The sequence below is a fragment of the Falco peregrinus genome, chromosome 5 (assembly GCF_023634155.1).
Source record: "Falco peregrinus isolate bFalPer1 chromosome 5, bFalPer1.pri, whole genome shotgun sequence".
Lineage (NCBI taxonomy): Eukaryota > Metazoa > Chordata > Aves > Falconiformes > Falconidae > Falco > Falco peregrinus.
In genome coordinates, this window is record NC_073725.1 from 69,797,884 (window position 1) to 69,821,645 (window position 23,762).

Genomic DNA, 23,762 nt, shown 5'->3' on the forward strand with positions numbered 1-23,762 from the left:
TTGGGGCTGAGCTCTGTATTGTTCTTGGCTTACACACCTCTCCTGGCAAAGTCAGTTGATGCTGTGTAGTCAGCACTGTGCACAGGAGCTGGAACAGGAGAGTGTAGGAGATGAAAAGTGCCCAGAGCCCTGTAGTAACATTTTTTCAATCCCTTCTTTTGAAGCTCTTCTGTAGTTTATAAAATATTTCACTGCTGGTACTTGCTGGGGCAGGGAGAGTGACTGGAAGGATGTTATCTCCTTACCCGCTGGGACACTCAAAGGGGTGTGGGAGAACCCGATTTCATGTAATCTCCCAGTGTGGTGGGGTCTATGAAGGGACCGAAGTGCTCTGACACAAGGTAAACTGTTAGGTAACTGGGTATGTGGAGTAATTGACACTGAAGTGCAGTTCCCCCTCTAGAGAACAGAATGGCTACGTGAAAATGAAAATGACTACGTGAAAATGAAATGCTTTCCAGCCATGTTTGCCTAGCAGCCTTTTTACTGTTTGAATGTGATGGTATTGGCTGCGCAGCATCAGTGATGGGAGCCTCCCAAGTGGTGTAAGCCTGGATGTGAAGTCATCTGGAGGTGAGCCAAGTCATCTGGAGGTGAGCCTTCTCAGTAGTGGTCCAGGCGTGTACGGCGTGGGTGTCACTGGCAGGTGGGCTGGGAAAGGGGAAACGTCTTGCTACAGCCAGATGCGTAGTCTCCTTCCTCCCTCCCTCCCTCCCTTCCTCTCTCCCAACACATTCCTCGGCCTCTTCACCTTACCTGAGTGGCAAAATGTAGCTTCAGCGCTTGAGGTTCTGCACGATCCAGCCCTGGACAGCTGTGACTTTGCTGTAGACACCAGGGAAGTTTGGCCTGGCACAGCCATAGCCCCAGCTTGTGATTCCTGCAACAAACCACTTCCCTGAGGGTTCTTTACACGCCAGGGGCCCACCGGCATCACCCTGCAGAGAGGAAAAGGGTCCTCTGTCAAGGCAAGGAGACAGACCAGCCCCCCCAGCCGTGAGATGTTCTTTGGTGTCTGGGACATTTGCTGTGCTGTTCCCCGCCTCCCCAGGAGCCTGCTGCCAAGCTGGAGGACTGCTCGGTGATGTCTTTGCATGCACAGTCTGCGGTTCTGGAACACGGGCACAACAGGGTCACGAAACGGGCCCCACGGCATCCCTGCGGGCTCTAGGCATCACCTCTCCGCATGTTTCTCTGACCTGTCACAGCCCGGGGGGGATGCAGGATGGACTCAGATAATGGCAACGGCCAGTAGCTGAGCTAGGGGAGGCAGGGCAAGGGCCTCATCAGAGGACACAGCTCGGGGACTTCACCCGTCCCAGCCGCAGCGTTTGCTGCTCCCACGCTCACCGAGCAGCTGTCGACGGTGCCGTGCGGGAAGCCAGCGCACAGCATCCTGCTGCTGATCTGCACGGGGTAGAACTTCTTGCAGGCCTGGTCTCCGATCATGTTCACTGCTGCTTTTTGCAGATGCTTTGACATGACGCCTGAGGAGACAAGTACCGCCGTTAGCACAGTGCCAAGCACAGGAGTGGCGGCAGCACGCGGAGGAGCGGGATCCCTGCAGCGCCACTCGCTTGCCAAGGGGGACACCCGTGCTGACAAAGTGCCTCCCCAGCGGAGCAAGCATAGGAAAGTCCCTTCGGCACGTGGTTCGTCACACGGCTGGCCCGGAACGGTATCTGTGTGGGCCCTGTACTGCAGCAGCACAGCTGGCGCAGCTGCTTCAGGGATGGGGTGTGCGCGGGACGCTTGGGGAGGCTACAAGAGAGCAGAGGTGTGACCAAAGAGAGGAGGACAGGGCAGTGAGGCCAGGCTCTGTGTCCCCCGCAGGGTCTGGCCTGGCATGGGGCATGCTCGGGGCTGTGGTGTGGGAATTGCGTGGGAATCGGGTGTCTGGGCTCGCAGGGGAGGTGGCGCTCAGCATCAGCGATGCGAGGGAGCCCTCAGCCCTTACCTCCTTCCTTTGTGGAGCCCCAGCCTGTGATGAAGCATCTGGCTCCTTCATGGAAGACATGTGAACTGTCCGGCAGACATATAGGTTTGATGGTGCTGCTGAACTGGACGGGCGTGTTCAGCTCGAGCAGAGCCACGTCGTAGTCCAGGCTGTAGACGTTGTAAAAAGGGTGCTTGTAGATACGCAATATTTTCTCCATTTTGCCATCGATGCCACTCAGGAAAGGCGTTCCTAGAAAGGCCACCCACATTTTGGGGTCACTGTAACTGCAGAAAGACAGCAAACCTGGCTGTTAGGAGCCTGGCCTCACAAGGGGGGGGCGTTCCTCTGCTTGGGGGGCTGGGATGCGCTACGGACACACCGTGTCAGGGCAGGACCCCCGCCTCCATCACCCTGTGGCCATCACCCAGGCTTCGCTGGAATAGGGAGTGCATGCTTCCAGTGGGGCACAGCATCCCAGCCACGGCGCTGGACTGCGAGGAAGGGGGAGGGCAGGTGGGCTGGCGGGAGCACGGCCAGGAGCCAGGTGGCTTCACTAGCCCATCTCAGACTTACATATCAAAGCAGTGAGCTGCAGAGAGCAGCCACCGGTCGGCGATGAGGACAGCCCCGCACTTGTGCTCCTTCCGCCGAAGCCAGAGGCTGACTTGCCAGGGCCATTCTCCTCGAGCTGCGGTGCTGCCACCCACGATCTTGCTGAAGGCCAGGGCAGCTGTGAAGCCGCAGTCTGGGACAGAGGAACGGGCACCGGGGGTTGAGGTGACCGTCGCCAAAGGGGCCACCCGCCCTCCTTCCACCCCCAGTGCCACGGGGCAGCCTTCTGGGGAGACACGCAGGGCAGCTGGATGTGGTGGGTTGAGTTCACCCGTCTGAGGCAAGGCTTGGCACACGTGGGACCTCTCCCTTGTCCGAGATCCCACCTTGCAGGCGTGCAGGGTGGGGGGATGGACTGGCTGAGCTGTCACACAGCAAGGAACGTGCGGTCCAAGGAGCACTCCTGGGGACACCCAGACATCTTCTGGCCCGCCATGCTGTGCAGAGCATCTCGCCAGCTTGGGCTGGCAGAACAACTGACCAGAAGGCCTGCGTGCTGGGCAAGGGGTTCTAATGTTTTATAGCATGGGAGAAGGGGCCACATTTTCCGGCGGAAAATTTGGATCCTGCTCATCCAGCTTTATCTTGTAATGCGTCTCCAGCAGACCAAGTAGGACCTGGACCACAAGGGGCTGGCCCAGACCCCCGGTGTGTGAGGTGGGGCACAGGACAGCCCACGGGCAGCTGGTGGGTGTCACTGGGGAGCCTGGGCAAAGCCGTGAGGCTGCAGAGCTGTACTTACCGCAGTTACGCTCATCGAAGCCATTGCTGCAGTCAACGATGCCATCGCATTCCGGGTTTTCCTTCCCGATACAGACCTCGCTGGAACACTTGAAGGTGAGGCTGGTACAGGGCACCACTGGAAGGCAATAACCCACGGCTTGCTCAGCACCCTCTGTGCTGGGGCTGGAGGTCTCCTACCACCATGGCAATAAATCTATCGTCAGTTTTACCTGGAGTTTGGGTGGGCTTGGCAGGCTCGGTGGTTTGCAGCGCTATGGAGGTTTCTTTCATGGTTGTGGTTGTCTTCGAGCCCAGGGTGGTTCTGTCGATTGGACTTGGAGCTGCTGGGCTGGGCTGCTGGATGGGGACGGCTGCAGTAGGAGTTTGAGCGATGGCTGAACTGGAAGGGGTGCCTGTGCCGGGACTGGGCAGCTGCGAGATGGTGTCCAGGATCCAGTCTTTGAGTTTGGTGATTCTGGAGTACACACCAGGCTTCATAGCCTGGGCACAGCCAATTCCCCAGCTCACAATGCCAGCCAGATAAAACACTCCTGGGGTCACCTCACAGGCCAAGGGTCCACCTGAATCCCCCTGAGGAAGAAGCAAGGAGGCTGCTCAACCCAGTCTCCCCAGGAGAGATCAACCTGCAGCTGCGTGGAGGACTCCGCCAGCCCCAGCCCCTTCCTCGCCCAGTCCATCGGGCTGTCCTGTGTGCAAGACAAGAACATGCCCAGGCTGAAACCAGGGTCAGCGGGCTCCCCCTGGCAGCACGGACACGGGGCGCATCTCTCACGGACAGTAACGGCTCCCGACAGCCCCCTCCCACAAGGAGGGACAGCCACCAGCAGCTGCCACTGCCTCGCTGCCACAGGAGGGGACACACGTCATCCAGGACTCCAGTCTGGCCAGACGGAGCGGTGGGACAGTTGGTTTAAGTCACGCTCAACTTGATGGAGCTTTATTTACTTTTAAAAGCAGCGGGCTGAGGTTTTTGAGCTAAGGGACGCGTGGCTTGCAGCCTGGCCACCGCAGGTCGGTAAATCCGGAGGATGTGCTGAGCTGTGTTAGCCCAGCTTTCCGGAATGATTCACAGAGGAATCCCGCTCTTACCTGGCAAGAGTCTGTCCTCCCCTCCAGGAAGCCAGCGCAGATCATTCGGTCGGTGAGGGAGAAGTTATAGAGGAAGTTGCAGGTCTCCTGGTCTATGATGCCCACCGAGGCTTTCTGCAGGATCTCGGGCTTGGTGGCTGCACGAAAACCACGGGGTTAGCGAGTGCAGCAGAGGGAAGCGCAAACTAAGGGCTTTTAGACTGACCAAACGTGTATTTCAAGAAAACAGGCTCTAACCCCGGCACATGGGGTTGAGTCCTCTCTGAGCTGCCCCCGCTCACCCCAGGGTGCAGCTCCACGCCTGCGCAGAGGATGCTGCACGCAGGCGGCACGTCCCCGTCCCTGTGCCAAGCACCTTGCGGGTTCCTGGTCCCGCTGCCAGGGGGACACGTGCCACCCTTCAGGCCTTCTCCCTGCAGCGGGAGCGTTGCTTTTTCTAATTGCTTGGAACATCTTTGTGGCTGAGTGTGGTGACTGGGGCCGACACGCCACCCTGCCAGACCTACGGCAGGTGCGAGGCATCGCCCCGCTCTTGCTTAACGTGGGAGAACACCCGAGGGGAGCCCAGCAGGTTTCTCCTGGCTCCTTCTCTCCATTTTCTTGTTTGCTGGTGGCTCCTAAATAACTGCGGTTTAAGGCAGTGCTCGGTGTGCCCTTATTCGCGTTTTTCTGTCAGTTCCTGACTGTCCCCGTTACTGTCCCTTGTCCTGTACGCTCCCAGGACTGTCTGGGTCTGTCACTGCTCCAGAGCAAACCAACTGGTAATGCGTCACTGCTTACCATTCCCTTCCTGGAGGTCACCCCATCCAGAAATGAGGCATTTCTTGCCAATGGGAAACTTCTGCGCAGCAAGTGGAAGACAGATGGGCTGGATGTACTTGTTGAAGACAAGAGGTCTTGCCAGCTCTAGTACCGCCACATCGAAATCCAGAAAAACAGGGTCGAAGAAGGGATGCTCGATCACCCTTGTGACATTGACCTTCACTGCATTCCCATCGGTTCCATTTAGTGACGTTGTTCCCATGTAGGCTTCGATCTCCTCCGGATTTGTCCTGCAAACACACGATCCCAAACACACATACGCCTGGCATGAATCCTGACATTTAAATTGCGGACAACTTTAAACGATCGGTGTTTGAAACCTCCCTTTACCAAAGCCTCACACAGAAGAGCAGCGCTGCTAAGTCAGGCCCACAGACCAGCTATTTGTGATTTCAGAAGCGTTCTGGCACACAGACCGTGTAGGTCTTGATGGATTTGGGGGTTCTGTTTGGGTTTTCCTAGAGTTGTGGTTTATTCCTTGGTTTTTTTTCAACACCATGTCCCTTTTAAACATTTGGTTTCATGAAATTTATGAAAAAAATGCTCCCTTTTGATTGTCTTACACCTGCTCTTGGTGGTTATTGGAGATCTTAGAAAAGCAACAAGGCGGCATTCCCTAACCACTGTGCCCTTTGTAGCCCTGCCGTCCCTGTCACGCACCCCCTTCCTCCCCAGTTGTCCCAGTCTGATCCATTTGGTCGTGCCCGTTCCGATGCTGCTCCACACCCAGCTCATCCTCGTCTTGTGCTGGCCTTCTGGCGATGTCATGCTAGCACTGCTTGCAACGTTCAGGATGTCCCTGTGCTGGGCATTACCAGGAACTGCTGTTTTCGTGGCAATACCCACAGTATTTCTGACCCCTTTAAAGCTGCTGGAGACCCGTGACCCTCTGCAGACAGACAGCACGTGCTGCTTGCTTGCCCTGTGCCTCACATCAATGCTCGCCTACCTTGCATTTCACTTTATTGCCCAGCTATTTGATGCATAAGGTTGTCTTGAAACTCCTCAGTTAGTCCCCCACCTTTTCTGCCTTCGGCAATTTTTATTCTTGACGTTATCCTCTTGCTACTCATTTCTTCATCTAGATTATTTATAAATCTGGGCTTGGGCTCTCACAAGTTTAACAGAACTACGGAGGATCGAACTGACCATCTTCCCTTTAACAGTTGATGACATGTCTCTTATTTCATATATTACATATATTACAGCCAGTTTTTAAGGTTAAATTTCGTAAAGCAGCTCTCTTGTGGCACCACTCCTTTTCCACCCAGTAGATGTGTTGCCCTTGCTCCCTGCCCTGGCTGCTTTAACCTTTCCCTGCCTCACCCCAGCCTCCCCACAGAACCCCTTTTGCTCTGAATCTCTAGCTACAACAGGTAGTAACGTCCAGCCAACGTGTAGCCTTGGTTCTGCCCCGGGACTGGATTCTGCCCAGCTCTGGGGCAGGGGAGCTGGAGGAGCAGTGCGAGCAGCATCGAACTCTTACTCGTTGAAGCAGTGAGCTGCCGACAGCAGCCAGCGGTCCCCAATGATGGTGGCTCCACAGAAATGCCTCGAGTCTTCCTTCAGGCTGACTTGCCAGGGGATCTCTCCTCTGGAAGCATCTGTTCCTCCCACGATCTTGCTGGGTTTAGAGAACCCAGGTCGTCCTCCACACTCTGAACAAAAGCCAAAGCATGACATGTGAGCACCCCTGGCAGAAGACAAGCGAGGAGAGACTTTTGCTCTCTCCAACCAGTAAGTCTGAGCGGGGACAGATGTGAGGGACCTGCCCAAGCTGATTGTGGTGGTCTCTGATGGTGGCTGCGCGCAGCCGTACGTGCGCTTTCACCCCCGCTGCTGCTCTGCATCTTGCTCTGGGCAAGTCCTTAATCCTCTGCCTTTCTCGAGGGCAATCAGCAGCTCTGTGTCTCTGAGCCTCGCCATTCCAGATTAAAAGTTAAACCTAAATTTAGCTTTAATTTAAATTTCCACAGGTTCACTTGTGGATGTGCCAGATTTAGTCCCCGGTCCTTGGAGCAGACCCGCTTACGCAGCAAAATTACACGTTCAGTTGCATAAGCAAAGGAGCCCACAGGACCCATCCACGCAGGGGCTGAGCGCCTTTGCCCGGCTGCTCTGGGCTGAGCCGGGGTACCCACAGTGTCACTTGTGCCTGGGCAGGGTTGTGTGGGTCACCCTGCTGAAGGACACTTTGGCTGAGCAGAATAACGACCCCGACATGTGGACCCACACCAGCCATCCCTCCTGCCGAGGGGTGTCCACCCGCTGGGTGCTCGTACCTGGTGGTCTCGCTGCCGTCACCGCCCTGGTGGCAGCTGGGGCTGCTGGAGTGGTGGGGATTGCACCGGTGGTGGTGGTGGTCTCGAGCTCTTTGGAGCCGGGCGCATTACTGTTAGTACTGGAGGGGACCTGAAGGGCAGTGTGGGCTGCGGCAGGGAAGGCAGAAATAGCATCCAGGATCCAGTCCCTGAGTTTGGTAACGCGTGTGTAAACCCCAGGCCGCCTGGCTTCAGCACATCCAATTCCCCAACTCACGATTCCCGCCAGGAAGAACTTGCCAGATGGTTCTTGGCAAACCAGGGGGCCACCAGAGTCACCCTGCAAGAGAAGCCGGACGGTGAAGTCTCCTTGAGGATGCTCCGAGCTGGCCCTGGCCACCCTCTGCACTCCTCTGCCAGCCCAGGGGTCTCCATCCCCGTGTGTCCCAGCTCACCTCTGCTTTCACCCAGTCTAGTGATGAGTGAAGCATCTCCTGTGCTGCCCTTTGGGTGCTCCTGTGTGGGCACATTGTCCTGCTGTTAAGCAGTAGCCCTGTGCCCTTGATATGCCAGAAGACAGCAAGGACATCCTCCATAACATCTAGGGTAAGCATTTCTACTGGTTTAATCATTTGTTAAACTGCTGCTCGTGAAGGTTAAGCCCAGCAGCCCTTGAACAGCCTGATGATGGGTGTTCACTGCGTGACAGGCAACCCACGGAGACCATGCTCAGCTTTGCATGATGTTTTCTTATTTTGGCCTCTGGTTCCCTGGTCCTGTGGGGCCACACGAGTGTCACCGATGTAGGACATGTGGTGCCTGTGGAGCTGGCAGTGCCTCCTGGGGGTTGGATTGCTCTAGGTGAGTGGGTCACCTTCATCATCCAACCTTCAGTCTTCCATTCCTGGCCACTTCTCTGGTGGTTGTGCTGCATCCGATGCAGAAACATGACGTGCTACCACCAGAGAAGTGCAGTTTTGCTCAGTTGGTGGATGTGAAGGGCCCTGCCAGACCACAGGGACAGCGGTGGAGACCACAGCCCTCCTCTTCCTCCCAGCACTGCCCCTCTCCCAGCTCGCTGGGAAAGGCAGGATTTTCTCCAGCTGAGCACCTGCAATTCCAGGTTGGATAAAGCCTAACTAGGGAAAACACCAAGCTGCGCACCAAACCCTGTTGTTTACGTTTTAGTTTCCACTGCTGCCCTTTGCCATCTGGATTTTGATCTGGGGACCTGCCATGGGTACACCGGTAGCACCAGCCCCGATTCCAGCTCAGCCAGGGGAGAAAAGCGGTTCAATAGCCCAAAGCGCCCCTTAAGCAGCCCCGAGCACTAGGGAACATGTCGTCAGTTTTGTCTTCTGCAGCCCCAGACCTGGGTCCAAGGCATGGCCTCAAGCCTTGCGGGGGGACAGTAACTGGTGTCAGCTCCGGCTGCTGGACGTGCTGCCTGTGCATACTGGGAGGGAAAAGACAGGTGCAGGGAGGGGTGCCGGTTTCCCTGGGCACAGCTCACCTGGCAGGAGTCAACCTTCCCCTCCAGGTAGCCAGCACACATCATCCTGTCCGTGAGGACGTGGCTGTAGAGGCTGGAGCACAGCGTCTGGTCCAGCAGCTCCACCGTTGCTTTCTGCAGGAACTCAGGTTTCACCACTGATGTAGAGAGGCGCAGCCATGAGCCGGCGGCGGGACCCGTGTTACAGCCCACCCCAAGCCCACCCCAGTTCCCCGGTGCCCCCTACGAGGCTCACCCCCCACCGTGCTCTGCTTACAGAAGTCCTCCTTGAGGTAGCCCCAGCCAGAGATGAGGCACTTCTTGCTGGTGGGGAAGTGATGCCGAGCGTCTGGCAGGCACACGGGCTGGATGTACTTCGTGAAGGTCACGGGTGTCTTCAGCTCCAGCACGGCCACGTCGTAGTCGGCCGTGTCAGTGTTGTAGGAGGGGTGGGGGATGATGCGGGCGATGCCCATCTTCACTGCGCTGCTGTCTGAACCTCGCAGGGAGGTGGTCCCCGTGTAAGCTGCCCACATGGCTGGGTCCTGGAACCTGGAAGAGAGACAGCAGGGACCACGTGAGCCCGCAGCCACAGCATCACCCCGCACACCAGCGCTGGGGTGCTGCCTCCCACCCCTCCTGCCGCCCGCGCCAGGCAGGAGCTGCCACGGCTCCGTCGGGGATGGGGAATTGGCCACAATGGAGCAGCCTGGTACAGCGGGAGCCCCAGCGCAGGGGTAACGGCAGCATTTGGAGCCGGGGCGGAGGGGAAGGTAGCGTGCTACAGCTTACTCAGCAAAGCAGTGAGCGGCAGACACCAGCCACTTCTCGGTGAGGATGGCGGCACCGCAGAAGTGCTCGTTGTTCTCGCGCAGGCTGACTTGCCACGGGAACTCCCCTCTGGATGCCTCCGAGCCTCCGACTATCCTGCTGGCGGTCTGCATGGCAGGGCGGCTGCCACAGTCTGGAAGGGAGGAGAGAGCCACACATCGTGGTGGAGCAGCGGGACATTGCCGGGGATGTCAGCGGGTTTCACCCACAGGCTGGGAAAAGAGCACTGCAAAGCACCGGCTCATCACAGCATCCTCCCTGAAACTCTTCCAAACCAAGAAATTCTGGGAAGAAGTATCCCAGTTAGTTTCACAGGCTCAGCCACTGCCTCAGGATCTGCTCCCAGCAGCTGGCAGGCACGTGGCACTTGCCCAGATGTCAGCCACCAGGAAGGTGGCCCTTGCCATGACCCTTCGGAGCTGGTGGTGGGACCAAGGTGTTCCTAGGGCACAGTTCCCCTCATCTTGATGCCGACATCTACCACCAGCCTGACAAGGCGTGCCGTGTCCTTGGCTCTCCTCCGGTGCCCAGAAGCCAGTGGTGTTACAGCCACCACAGTAGCTGTGACCCATCCCCCCTGCCCAGGGGACCTGCTGCCAGAGACCCCCCCCTGCTCCCCCCATCAGGGGTATCAGCACAGTCCCGGCCATCACGCTCACGGGTTTCTTTCCACACATGCTGGGTCTTGTGACAAGTGACCATGTGTCACTCGTGTCTTCTGCAGCCCTTCCAGCCACCATGTCCCGGCTTCCCCAGGGACAAGTGCCCCAGTGTCCTTGTCACTGCCCTGGCAGTGCCCGGAGCCGGGAGCGGAGCATGCCTGGTTGAGCTCACAAGAGGAAAGGAGCGCAGAGCCCTGGACCACCGGGTTACGAACAAGATGGGGCACAAACACCTCTGGTATCTGCTGCCAGGCCAGCGGCGAGGAGGAGGAGGCCACGGGTCAGGCTGCGGAGCACAGCCAGGGGGGCTGGGGGGGGGGGGGGCCTCTTACCTGATCTCAGCCCAGCTCTGTGGGGAGAAACCTCACCGGGACCTGTGGAGCAGGGAAGGAACGGGCATCAGTGAGGGCATCCCGGGGACTGCGCTCCCACGGGCCGCACTGCTCCTGCGCCAGGCTGGCAGAGCTTCTCCTCCTGCCTGGCCACGGTGGGCCCTGTCCCACAGCCACTGGGGAGCTCCTCACCCAGTCCCTTTCCCCAGTTTGCTCCACCACGGTGCCCAGCAGAGGAGCAGCTGCCTCCAGCCCTGCAGGCTCGTGGGGTGATCCCGTGTGGGGCGGCACTCCCCACAGCCAGCACGGGAGCAGGCAACAAAGCCGAGGCTCTACAGGGCTGCTGCCTAAAGCCAAGGGGTGCTCATGCACCCCCCTTTGGGCTGCACAAAGCTCCCCAAGACCCAGGGAGCTGCGGGGAGCGCAGGGGGAACTGCAGAAGAACCCACACCTTCATGTTTTCCAGGCACAGGGGTTTTTTCCCTAAATCTGCTGGACCAGGAGTCCTACAGCCACGTGCAGCCCCACAGGCACTGCACCAAGGCACATCCCCGGCCAGGCTGTTTCAGGATAACTCAAATATGAGAAATATCTACCTAAGCAGGAATTACTGCTACAACCCTGAGGACTAAGGGCTGCTCGTAGGTACAGACAACCCGGCAATTAACCTCCCGGAGCTTCTGCTCTTGTCCCTCAGGCTGGTTCCAGGTGCTCCACGAAAAGCCAAAGCAGCTGCAATTTAGGCTCTGCTGTTACTGCGGGCACCTGGGGCTGCTCCTGACAGCCAGGGAGCATCCTGACAGCACCAGCCTTGGGGGGGAGCTGGGGTCCCCCCATGGATTGCTGTTGGGCTACCAGCAAGATCTAGCCATGTTTCTGCTGCAGTCTCGTGAAGCTGGTAGCACCTGGGTACCAGGCACAGCACCTCCTGTGGCTGCATCCAGCACCCCTGCTTCCAACATTGGTGCTGGGCAGCTGCGGTGGCTGGGCTACCTGAGACACAGGTCATGGCTTTGCTGGCGTGACCTCCTGGTGCCACCAGCACCACGCACCTCGCTCGAGTTGCCCAACACCTGCGGCAGGAGCGTACCTGTAAGGGAAGCTGAGGATATAGTCCCATAGGCAGCCAGGGAAAGCCCTTGCTTGGGCAGGGCAGCCACCAGCCCATGCCTGAGAGCCTCCTCCTCCATGGTGGAGCTCAGCGGGTGGGAATCCTGAGGGATGAAGTGGAGGCGGAAATGGACGATCACGCTCGAGTTTCCATTCCTGCTGGAGAAAAGGGAATTGATGGGTCCATTGGCTCCACAGCCTGGCCAAGGGACAAGCTCTTGTGCTAGCTACTGCCTGCAGGGAACCCAAACTCATAACTTCAGGCACCGGTTTCTCTGGAGATGCACTCTGGCCTGAAATGGCCATTTGCATTTTTTTTCTCTGGCCCAAAGTTCAGCTTTAGTTGAACAAAGCCATTTTCCTCTGCCTTTCTGACTGCATTTCCAAATGAAAGAAGCCAGAACATTGGTGCAATCCTAGAAGAAAATCCAGCCTTGACCAAAGAAGCAGTTCCTCTTTGCAGTGGCTTTGACCAAGGACAGAGGTGTGAGCTCACCTTGGTGGGGCTGCTCTGAATGCCCTGGACCTGCTGCTGGCAGCTGCCTGCGCACACTCACCTGTAGCCCAGGATGGTGCAACCGGTGCAGCTCCAGTCCAGCTGGGAGTCCTGGAAACTGGACAGAAACTGCAAAGCAAAGAACAACGGTCACACACCTACCAGGTAGAAGACCCCAGGAGGTGGCACTGGGTGACGCAGGACGCTGGAGCATCTCTTGTCCCGGCAGGTAGCAGGAGCACCCGTGTTCAGCTCAGGTCACCCTTTTCCACCCGGGCTCAGCCCTGGGGCGCTGCCGTGGTCTTTCCCAAGTCTTCTCCTGGCCATCCCAGACCAACTCACCAGCCTCTCGAGAGCAGGCGTCAGCACCCTGTAGTAGTCCGAGTTCTCTGCCTGCAAGCTGCTGTTGAACACGATCCCTCGCAGCTCCACTGTGTGCTCAAAGCTGGTCTCCACCGCAGGGTGCCAGGCTGCCGGGGGGGGGGAAGGTGTCTGTCAGGGCCACCAAGGCTACATGCAGGTTTGGGGCCGGAGCTAGCTGTCCTTGCTGCCTGCTTTGGACCACGAGCCTCACCACGTCCTTTACACCCCCCTGGACTGAGCATCTTGCCCGTCCCTGACCACCCCATGGCCGGGGGTGCGCCCTGCACACGCCATGGCAGCACCCGGCACCGAACTGACCTGAGCTCGAACATGGTGGGGTTTTGTCGAGCCTGAGACAAAAGTCCATGAGCAGGTGGGTGCAACGTGGCCACACAACCCCAGGCGGGGCCCATCCTTGCAGGGACAGGCTGGGGAGAGGCCCGCTGGGTACCAAACTGGGTGGCACTGCAGGATGGTGCTGTACCCCCTTGAGCCCCCTCCTCCCCAGGTTAAACTCCCCCAGGTCCCTCAGCCGCTCCCCACCCGACAGGTGGCCCAGCCCCTTCCCCAGCCCTGGACACGCTCCAGCACCCCTGTGTCCTTCTTGCAGCGAGGGGCCACAAATGACCCCAGGGCTCCCAGTGCAGCCCCACTGGTGCTGAGCACAGGGGGATGATCACTGCCCTGGCCCCGCTGGCCAGACCATTTCAGACACAAGCCAGGATGCCGTTGGCTTTCTTGGCCCCCTGGGCTCCTGGCCACCTTGGCCACGCTGCCGGCTCATCTCCAGCCGGCTGTCGACCAGCACCCCCAGTCCCCTTCCCACCGGGCAGCTTCCCAAGCCCGCAGCGCTGCGTGGGGCTGGTGTGACCCCAGTGCAGGACCCGGCACGGAGCCGTGTTGAACCTCATCCAGTGGCCTCAGCCCAGACCCCCCTGCAGAGCCCCCTGCCCCCCAGATCAGCATCCCCCACAGCTTGGTGTCATCTGCAAACTGAGTGAGGGGGCACTCGACCCCCTCGCCCAGACTGTCGATAAAGCCATTAGAGAGGGCTGGGAGCCCTGCAAGCACCCAGTGTGCCCAGCACCAGCAGGATGTGACTCCATCCACCACCGTGCTTCTCCCCCAGCCAGCAGCACTTCCACCCCAGCGTGAGCAGCCCATTTCCCCAGGAGATGCTGTGGGAAACCCTGTCAAAGGCTTCACTAAAGCCTCCAGACACCATCCGCAGCCTGCCCCGCACTCGCTCAGCGGGTCACCTTGTCCCAGGAGACCAGGGCAGGAGGCACGGGAGGAACACAGCATACATGTCCCACCGCAGGTGAAGTGCTTTACAGCCAGATATTCAGAACACAACCTGATGACAGGCCTTGCAGCCTGGGGGGGGGGGGGGGGGCGGAAACTGACCACATCTTGTTCACAGCAGAAGGCTTTTGAGGGTTTTTGCTACGAGCACTGTGAGTTGTGCAGACCATTTCTTTTTCGGAGCAGATGAACTGAAAGAACATACCCGGTGGCACACTCACCCAGCAGGATCCCCAGGCAGAGGGCTGTCACGCTGCCCACCACGCCAGCGGCGATGGTCACCATCCACCACGGCTGGCAGCTGGCCCTCGGTCCCCTTCTCTGGGTGCCTGGCACCGGCTTTCTCTGGTCCATGCTTCCCCAGCAGCTCTGCAGGTGGCCTCTGATTAAAAAAAAAAAAAAAAAAAAAAAAGAGGAGGAAAAGGACAAGACTGGGATGAAATGTCATGTGCCAGACACGGTCACCCCAGGAGCTCCAACTGGTGCGTTATTGGCAGTAAAAGGACAGTCACGCACAGCATCCCCTGAACATGCCTCAGGTTTTACTAATACAGCCAGGTTGTAGGACCTGGAGACATCAACCATGGTGGCACCTCCATGCCTGGTTCCTCTTCCCATTCCTCCTCAGAGGCCACCACTGAGCATCACTGTGTCCGCTGTGGGTACGAACCCACCTGATGCCTCTGTGTCTGTGCAGGCACATTTGGTGACACCAGCTCTGGCTGGGTGCTGAGCCAGTGTCCCAGCACCACAGCCCTTGCCCTGTGGTCAGGACAGCACATGGCACCAGCTCCTCAGCAGGCAGCCCCCCAGGCTGGGTTTCAAGGTCCTGCTGGCTGTGATGCCCGGTGAACTGGTACGGCAGCTCATGGCACAGGGAGCATGCACCAGGCTCGGCATCTTGGCTTATCTCACCCCCAGTAAAGAGCCTAAGAACAACCAGTGTCACCAGCAGGGCTTCGGTGCTGCTCAGGAGTGATGGAGCCGCAGGAGCAGGCAGAACAGTGAAGCTGGGAAGTAGGACATTTATCTGAGAGGAACCTACGTGCCTGCATCAGGCTGCGGTCACATCCCGGGACACGGAGCTGCAGCCTGGAGAGAGGGCCCTGCCCGGGACTCCGGCTGGTAAATGTACCAAAGTCCACTGGTACTTGGAAAGCACTGGAAAACCTCAGGAATCCTTGGCTGCTTCTACTGGACCATTCTGCCCAGGCTGCCTATATCCCCACGGTATACTTTATATGGATTAAAAGTGGTTAAATAATACACCTTGTCCTGTCGTGTGATGAGGCAGGTGCGAGGGTGAGGTTTCATGTAGAGCCCGATGCTATTCCCTATTTTTGCAAGCATCGCGAAGGAAATATAAAATCACAGCCAGTAAGTTCAGCAGGTGACAAATCTCACTACAGCCTTTAGCAGAGAGCTCCAGTGCGTGGCCACGCCGAGCAATTAGTACATGCTTTAATGACAGCTACGCTGCTGTCCTGATGAGCAGCCTCCCCTCCTCTGTGGCCAGCACTGGCACTGGTGCTTCCAGTGCCTCCAGTATTTTGCTTCAAGTGGTACAAAAGTCCTGCACAGCACCCAAAGCCCCTTCCAGTGATCCTTCCTGCCCCCTGAGGTCAACCCAGCGGTCTCTGCCGGACTTGTTCCAGTAGGTCGATACCTTTCACACACCGAAGATGCTCAGATGGGACACGGTACTCCCGACGTGACCCCAGAGGTGCCAAACCCAGGGCACTTCACCTTGGCTTTCTGCCTGCCCTCTTGCTAGCACCAGCCAGCCTGTGGTTGACCTTCTTTTGCATGGCAACAACACCTGGACACCGGTAGGAATGGGAGAGCCTGGGATCTGCTTTATCCACAGTCGTTCCAGCATCTGGACTTGAGTCGAGTTAGTTTTTGAAAGAAGCTTAACGAGAGCAGAAGGGGCACCGATCTCCTCCGGCCCTAAAACTGGGTCAATATTCCTCCCTTACAGGTCAGAAGAAGACACACAACCCTTCCCTTCAGACTGGCCAAGTCCATTTCAGACAATTTGGTTGGTCAGAGTTGAAATACGGACGATCCAGCCTTCTTGGCCAAAGGTCCAAGGTGTCTGAGGACTCAACCTCTGCCTGCTGGGAAACCAGATTTACAGGTCACACCAGAAGCACCTGAGCAAATTAACCTCTGAGACTTACCCTGCCTAGATATCGAGAGCTTCAGGAACACAAAACCCACCCAGCTTTTCCTTCCACGGTCCCAAACTCCGTCCTGCTGAGGGGCATCGCGCCCGGTCCCTCCTGCGCTGGCCATTCCCACCGGTTCCCATGCTGGCTGATGGCACGGACTGGTCTGTGATGGAAAACTGTGGAGGAACAGCCTTTTCTAATGGAAACACATGTAGCCGTGAAAGAGAAGGAGGCCGAGCAGGACCCAGGATGCCGCAGCGACTTTTTTGCAAGAGCTTTTCAGTGTTTTCCAAGAGGCGTCAGCAGCTCTTTAAACTGAAGCTTCGAGATAAAGAGATTTTAAAAGGTCATTTCATTGTGAGGCCAGAGACAGAGAGAAACGGGAGAGGAAGGGAGAGTCTGTCCAAGACACCTCTTTTTTTTTTTCCAACAGCCCTCCAAATATTCTTTGCCAGCCGTAACTGAGCCCGCCGGCGGCCCTGGGGGCCCCTCTGTTTTGCTGACAATATCTCCGTTTGACAATTCAGCTCTGGCTAAGAGGAGACGGGTAGGAAACACTCTCGCCAGTGGTCCTGGTGACCTGAATGCATACAGATGAGCGATGCTTCCTCCGCTCTTTCAGCGGGTTTTGGAGCCACCGGCTCTCCAGCAGGATGCTGAACCGGGGAGCTCAAAAATCCAGCCCAGATACGCTGACCTGTTGTGGCCTGGCTGTCAGTGTGCTTTAAAGATTGGACCACAGCATCTGAGGGAAAAAAATTAACATCACAGACAAAATCGGCTACGGCCGGGGGTTATTTTGACAACACAAGTTAGACTGGACTAAACCTGGCTGCACATAGAAAGTCGTACTACAACAACAGGGACAGGGGACCCTCGGAAGAAGCTCCTAGTCTTGAGTGCAGGGGCACTTTAACTGGAAAAAACAGAATATTTGGAGACAGAGAATCTTCTGCTCCCCAAAAACAATCAAAACCTGTCTTCTTTGCTCTCCCTTTTAGCGTAAGGACAGTTTGTTTTCTTTTGGTGTGAGCGGTGCGAGTTAAAAAAGAATTAAAGAGCTGTGTAAATGGAAAACCCAACCTGCAAGAGCAAAATAGAGGATAAGGACCCTCTATAGACACAAAACGGAGCTGAACGCACGCGGGAAAACATTGCTGCGTGAAATCAGATGAGCAAAAAGTAAATTTCGGTGGTGAGAAATTAGGGGAGTATTAACAGTCAGAAGAGCACAAACTTCCAGGAGGAATGTTGAGAAGGAAAAGCACATTTACCTTTTTTTTTGTCAGATTATGAATTATGAGCGGTTATAAAATACGATGCCCCTGATAGCGAAGGGGGGATGACGGCATGACCTGAGAGGGTCGTTCCAGTCCTTTCTTGTGAAGTTTCTTCTTGCTGCTGGAGAGAGTCAGCAAGAACCGTCCTGTGAAAATAACCACCTCCAGCCATCCCTAGGGATCCGCGGGACCCCTGGGAGATGGTCACCATATCTGCTCTTCCCTTTCTTGGCAGCTCAGGGTTTGTTTTCTCCACCAGAGCCTGGATTTAGCTCCAGGACAGCCCTGCATCATCCCATAGGATCTCCCTGGAGGATGTACTTTACTTCTCGACCGCTTCAGGCAGGGAAATTCCAAAATATAAAGCGGAATGGCACAAACATCCATTTATCCGTAATATTTCTCCTAATTAGCCAAACCATCGCTGACACCCGCTCTTCTCGTCAAGGAGGAGAAGAAAGCAGGTGTGTGTGAGCACACGTGGGGGGGTGAGCACACATGTGTGTGAGCACATGTTGGGGGGTGAACACACGTGTGTGTGAGCACATGTTGGGGGGTGAACACACATGGGGGGGTGAGCACATGTTGGGGGTGAGCACACGTGTGTGTGAGCACACGCATGCACTCGTGCAGCAGGTGGGGGACACGCCACGTGCAGGAGCAGCAAGGGGACACGGCAGGGCCACTGTAGGGACGGATGTCCTGGGTGCCCCCTCCCCGGACACAGACCCCAGCCTCACCGTGGCAGTTGCACCCTGTTTGGGTCCGTGAGCCCCGTGGCGCGTGGGCCAGAGCACAAGACTGCTCCGCACAAATCCTGCTGGTTCCCGGCTTCAGGTGGAACCCGGCTTCTTGCAAAATGTGGCAGCTCCCGAGGTGCGAAGGCGACCTCCCCACGGCATCCCAACCCCCCCAGGGAACAGGCTCGGGTGTTCTTCACCCACCCCCAGCCTCCTGTCCTCCACCGCACGGGTATTTCTCCTCCTTTGCCTTCGTGTGTCTTTCCGGTCACGGTTTCACCTCCTGAGGTCGCTCCTCTCGCCCCCCAGCCCTCTCCAGTCCTCCCTTCCCAAGAGGGATGCTCACCCCTCTGACGCTGCTTTGCCCCCGGCTCCCTCCTGCCCTTCTCCAGGGGCTGGTGGCCCCAGCACCACCAGGCTGAGCCTCTCGCCCGCTGACCATGGGGAAGAAGCAGGGGAGGAAGAGTGGAAAGCAGCAGAGGCACCTGTGTCTCCACGAGCCAACCCCAGGTACAGATAATGAGCCAAACCCCAGCGCCCCGACGGCAGGTCTGGGCTGTTCTGGAGCCTTGGTGCTGCATTTCCATCTTCCAGCACTTTTTTCTGATGCTATGGTTATAAAGGGCAGCCGACACACTGCAACCATTTAAATACTCATTTTTTTTTTATATAAAGTGTTTGCTTTATCCCACACGAAGCAGGCAGCATTACAGGGTGGTCAGGTTCTCAGCGCAGCAACACAGTGTCTGCTGAGCCATCACAAGGGCGGTTGAAGGTCATGCCTCCACGTCCTCACCCAGACAAAGCCCTTGCGAAATGATGGCATCGGTATGAAAAATATGTGACTTGCCGGAGGGCAGATGACAAGATCAGCAGCAAATCCACCTGAGGAGCCTTTGGTCAGAGGGGAGCGAAGGGCTAATGACTGTGTCACCGAGATAAGGCTTGTGGCACTTCAGAGGAGCAATACAGCAGCGGTGTCACCTGCCTCCAGCAGGAGAAAGCCCAAAGGGAAAAAGCAGAGTCCAACGTGCCGCGCTCGGTGGGTTCCACCATTCCAAACCAGAGGCACCAGAACACCAAACCGCACCGGTGCCACCCAACTGCCGGCGTGAGCAGACGAGGGACGATGGGACGATGGCCGCCTGGGGCACGTGAGAGCAGAAGCGTGACCAGAGGAGATGCAGAGGTGTGGGGGTGCAAACGCGCCGGCTGGCGAGAACAGCCCAAGCCAAACATCCCGGCCAAAGTGGGGTCCAGCTGTGGGGTTCCCCTTACAGCTGGGGACCTGACTGCACCCAAACGGGGCTGAGCAACTTGTGGCAGCAGGCAGAGTATTTTGCGAGGGGAGTGGATGTAGAGCAAGAGGTGTCTGCTGGGTGCTGGCGCGGTGCAAGGACCCGTCAGCCCAAGAACCCCGTGCCAGTTCCCCCGTCTCACTCGAGCCCCACCCCCCCCCACCCAGGGCTGCACCGTGAGGGGGCTCCAGAGGAGAAAGGGAGTGTTGGAATAAAACTGCTGCGTCCTGGTAAGCCCGTACATCGTCCCTTAAATCTTCTGAGATGATGATATGCCATGAAAAAAAGCCCATGGAGAAACAGCAGCCAGCTGGTAGAACAGGTAAAGCAAGGACGGGACCGCTCAGCACTGCGCCAGGTGGAGCAATGACCTTCACCAGCAAAGACCCGCGGCTCGCAGGACCAGGGTCCTTTTCGGTGCACGTGGCACGAGCATCCCCTGCCACCAGAGTGGTCCCCTGAACCCAGCGCTGCGTTTCCTTAGCCCTTTGGCTTGATCCCATCTCCACCTTCCGAAATGGGACACTGATAGAGTGAAAACCCCAAACTGCTGCAGACAGAAGCTGCACAGACAACAGGAACATCAACACCCGAGAGAGCGCGAAGGGGAGCTCAGCACTCGCACTCGGAGGAGGGACAATCAGTACTGATGTAGATGAGCTCCGCCAGGATGATAATAAGGAATGATAAATAAGGAATGATAAATAAGGAATGATAAATAAGGAATGATAAATAAGGAATGATAAATAAGGAATGATAAATAAGGAATGATAAATAAGGAGCCTTCTGATGAGGATGTGCCAACTGCTACAAGAAAATAAACCAGGGTAAAATAATTGTGGTAGTAGGAGATCAGCAACCTCCTACTCACATGGCCCCCACCAACAGGGTGGATCCCCCACTTGGGGATTGGCTGATAAAGAGATTAAAACCAGCCCAGTGGGCATGTGTAGAGTGGGCAGTAAGGAAGGGTGCATCCTTAACTAGCAGATGTTTTAAGATAACAGAAACTAAACAACAAAGACTGCTAACGTATGCAAAGATAAACAAAAACTTCAGGTAACTGCCCAAGATGGTGAAAAGTATGTCTTGAAGTGGCGCCAGAGGGAGGAGATGCTGAATTTTCAGAAACCTTACATATATGCATGACTTTGTATCACAGACACATGCATGACTTGACTTTGTATCATGCTTGTGGGAACGATGTGCAAATTCGGAAGCGCGACCCCCCCTTGCGCCCAGCGCCGCAATAAACACACCTGCTTTGTAACTCTCCTCCAGCTGAGGAGTCTGATTCCACCCATCGACACACCGACCCCCCACCCCCCACATCAACGTGTAGCTGCATCTCAAAGGCTACACCTCACCCTCGAGCAGAAAACTTCACTCACCGAAGAGGCTGCAGACCCAGGGCTGAGGACACCTCCTTCCTATCGAGGGCAGCGAGCCAAGCACCCCCAGCACTGTCAGCCTCCCTCCCGAGCACCAGCAGCCTGCAAGGAAATAAATCCTGGGGTGTTACAGTCCCGGCCGCTCGGTTTCCCAACAACCCGGAGCAGCTGCTCGCCCGCAGCGTTCCCCTCGGAGGTGCATCTGGCTCAGCGGCAGCGCTGCTGCCAGCGCGCCCGCGGACACTGTGCGAGCCTTGTTCATTGTCCTGCTCGGGCTTCTCTCCCTTTACGAGTAAGAAGATCCTTCCCCTGCCTGCCAGCTCCCGCTCAGCTGGGACATGGCAGACAGGCTGAGCTCCCCGGCGCTTGCGGCGTCACTGGTGCCAAGGGCTCGGCCAGCATTCCCAGTCCAGCATCGTCGCTGGTGCCAAGGGCTCAGCCAGCATTTCCAGTCCAGCATCGTCACTGGTGCCAAGGGCTTGGCCAGCATTCCCAGTCCAGCATCATCACTGGTGCAAAGGGCTCGGCCAGCATTTCCAGTCCAGCATCATCGCTGGTGCCGAGGGCTCGGCCAGCATTCCCAGTCCAGCATTGTCACTGGTGCCAAGGGCTCAGCCAGCATTCCCAGTCCAGCATCATCACTGATGCCATGGGCTCAGCCAGCATTTCCAGTCCGGAGGCACTCGGCCCCCGGCTCTCCCTTTGGTCACAGGGCACATTTGTCCCTGCAATTACTTTTTAAACTTGTACTCATGGTTTACACGGTAGAATAAAGGCTGCCTGCCTCCCCCCGGCCGCGCTGGCTTGACAGCTCAGTACAGGTGGTAAATCCCGAATACACCTGGGGAGTCTCCAGCATGCAAGAAGTGCCATTTCTGTCCCGCTGCTTCCCACCACAGCAGCATTAGAGAATTTGATACTTTTCAGCTCATGAATGGCCAAGAAGAAAAAACTCTGACGCTCATTTCCCTTAATGACAGCACACACACCCCTCGCACACTGTGTCCAGCCCTGTGCAAAAGCTGTGGGAGAACCCTTGATCCCGGTGAAGCTGGTGGCCACACGGGGACCAGAGGTTCTTGGAGGAACCGGGGCTAAAGCCGATGTCTCCTTATTTTGCAGATCATCCCATTTTATTCTGCCTTAGCAGCCTACAGACACCAAAGCAACATGTAAATTCCATTTTTTGTCCCTGGTGCCAGCCGTTGGCAGGTAGGCATCGCCGCTCACGGGCACGCGCCCCTGTGGTACCCCAAAGCCAGCCCTAACCTGCAAGGGATGCTCAGGAGTCACACGGGGAAACCAGCCAGCGATGGAAGGCAAGAGCCCAGTGGGCAACTGGGCAGCTTCCGAGTCAACGGGATTTTTGAGGCTTCGCAGGATGGAACGCAGGGACAGGTCACCCGCTCCACCACTGCTATGGCCATGCAGAGCTCTGTGCAGCCCCTCCTGCCTGGGGAGACCCTCACCAAGCACAGGATGCTGGCACCCATGGGCTGCCCCAGTCCTGCACCCACCTGTGCTGCCCTGCTCAGCACTGTCACCCCTGGGACCACTCTTGCGCGGGATCCGGCGGGATGCGCCGGAACACTGGGGGCTGGCAGACAAGGGGGTGCAGAGGTGACAGCACCCGCGACCCCTTTCCTTCCACCACGGGAACAAAGCACCATCCAGCTGCAGGACCAGCTGCTTCAGCTGGGATGAAGGTGCCGTTCAGAGCCCGTGGCGGGGGCTGGATCGGGCCCATGCCAAGGTCCAAGCTGCTCAGGGCCACGGCTGTGCCACGAGCGCGTTTCATGGAGCGACGATGTCGCTTGTTTTAGCGCTGAGGTCTGCGCTGCTGCTGGAACCGTGCTCTCCCACGCAGCGCCCCGAACTTTCTCACCAGAATATTTCATCGTTCGTTAGAACTTTGGAACGACGCAGACCCTTCTCTGCACTTGGTGCTTAGCACAGAGGGTGCAGGGGTCACCCGCCACCCCCGCGCACCCCCAGGTGACATGGCAGGGACAGCAGACACGCTGGCAGTGATTTTGTCACCACAGACAAGAGGTGCCATGTCCCCCAGAAAGGCGCTGCGGGGCACAGCGTGCCCCCACCCTCCCCCGAGTCATCCCGGGGTCCCAAGGGATCGACACCCACTACAAAGCGTTACCTGCACCCATTGCTGTCGGTGACCGGCCGGGGTGTCCCCAGGGGGCCGTACACCCCCCGAAACAAGCGGATCCCCCTGGGCCGGCCAAGCAGCGGCATCTCCCCGAGCCGGGCTGAGCCCCCCCCCGTAAGCCCACGGGGCTGCAGCCCCCGCCCCAGCCTGGCAGCCTCGGAGCGCAGGGACACCCCCCGGAAAGGTGTGTGTGGGGTGAGGGGTCGCCCGAGCCCCCCGGCCCAGGAGCGGGGCTGAGGGACGGGGCCGGCGCTGCACCCCGGCGAGGGGGCGGCGGGGGTGGGGGGCGCAGGTGGGGGGTGAAGGGTGCGGGGGGGGGTGGGGGGGGCGCAGGAGGGGGCCCGCGGGGCAGGAGCTGGGGGCAGCAGGGGGGTGGGGGGCGAAGCCGGGACCCCGGTGCAGGGGGTGGGGGGCGCAGGCGGGGGCCCAGGGCAGGGGACCCCGCGCGGGGCAGCGCCCACACCGGGTGCGGGTGCAGGTGCGGGTCCCCCCCCTTCCCGCACCAAGCGCCGCCGGCGGAGCGGGAGCCCCGGGCTCAGCAGCCCCGTTCGGGAGCGGCCCGGACTCACCTGCGCGGCGGCTCCCGTGGCCACCGGGGGCTTCGCCCCCCGCCAGCGGCTCCCCCGGCGCGGCGCCTCCCCCGGCTCAGCCCGG

General features: G+C 57.9%; 1 protein-coding gene across 2 annotated transcripts; it reads right to left on the bottom strand.

Moving 5' to 3' along the window:
- Positions 1-17: 17 nt before the first annotated feature.
- Positions 18-23,762, bottom strand: TMPRSS9 (transmembrane serine protease 9). Of its 2 annotated transcripts, XM_055804770.1 has the most exons (21): positions 23,678-23,762; positions 20,942-21,043; positions 14,280-14,440; positions 12,733-12,860; positions 12,452-12,519; positions 11,875-12,050; positions 10,785-10,826; positions 9,752-9,923; positions 9,237-9,511; positions 8,981-9,117; positions 7,489-7,807; positions 6,693-6,864; positions 5,165-5,436; positions 4,385-4,521; positions 3,505-3,865; positions 3,294-3,410; positions 2,513-2,684; positions 1,958-2,223; positions 1,351-1,487; positions 757-938; positions 18-651 (listed from the first exon to the last, which is right to left on the bottom strand). In XM_055804770.1, the coding sequence occupies exons 3-20, from the start codon at positions 14,410-14,412 to the stop codon at positions 777-779; spliced, it is 3,246 nt and encodes a 1,081-aa protein (XP_055660745.1). In that variant the 5' UTR covers positions 14,413-14,440; positions 20,942-21,043; positions 23,678-23,762; the 3' UTR covers positions 18-651; positions 757-776. The 2 variants fall into 2 exon arrangements, with proteins under 2 accessions (XP_055660745.1, XP_027639056.2); XM_027783255.2 differs by lacking the exon at positions 23,678-23,762 and having other exon boundaries at positions 18-669; positions 20,942-21,202.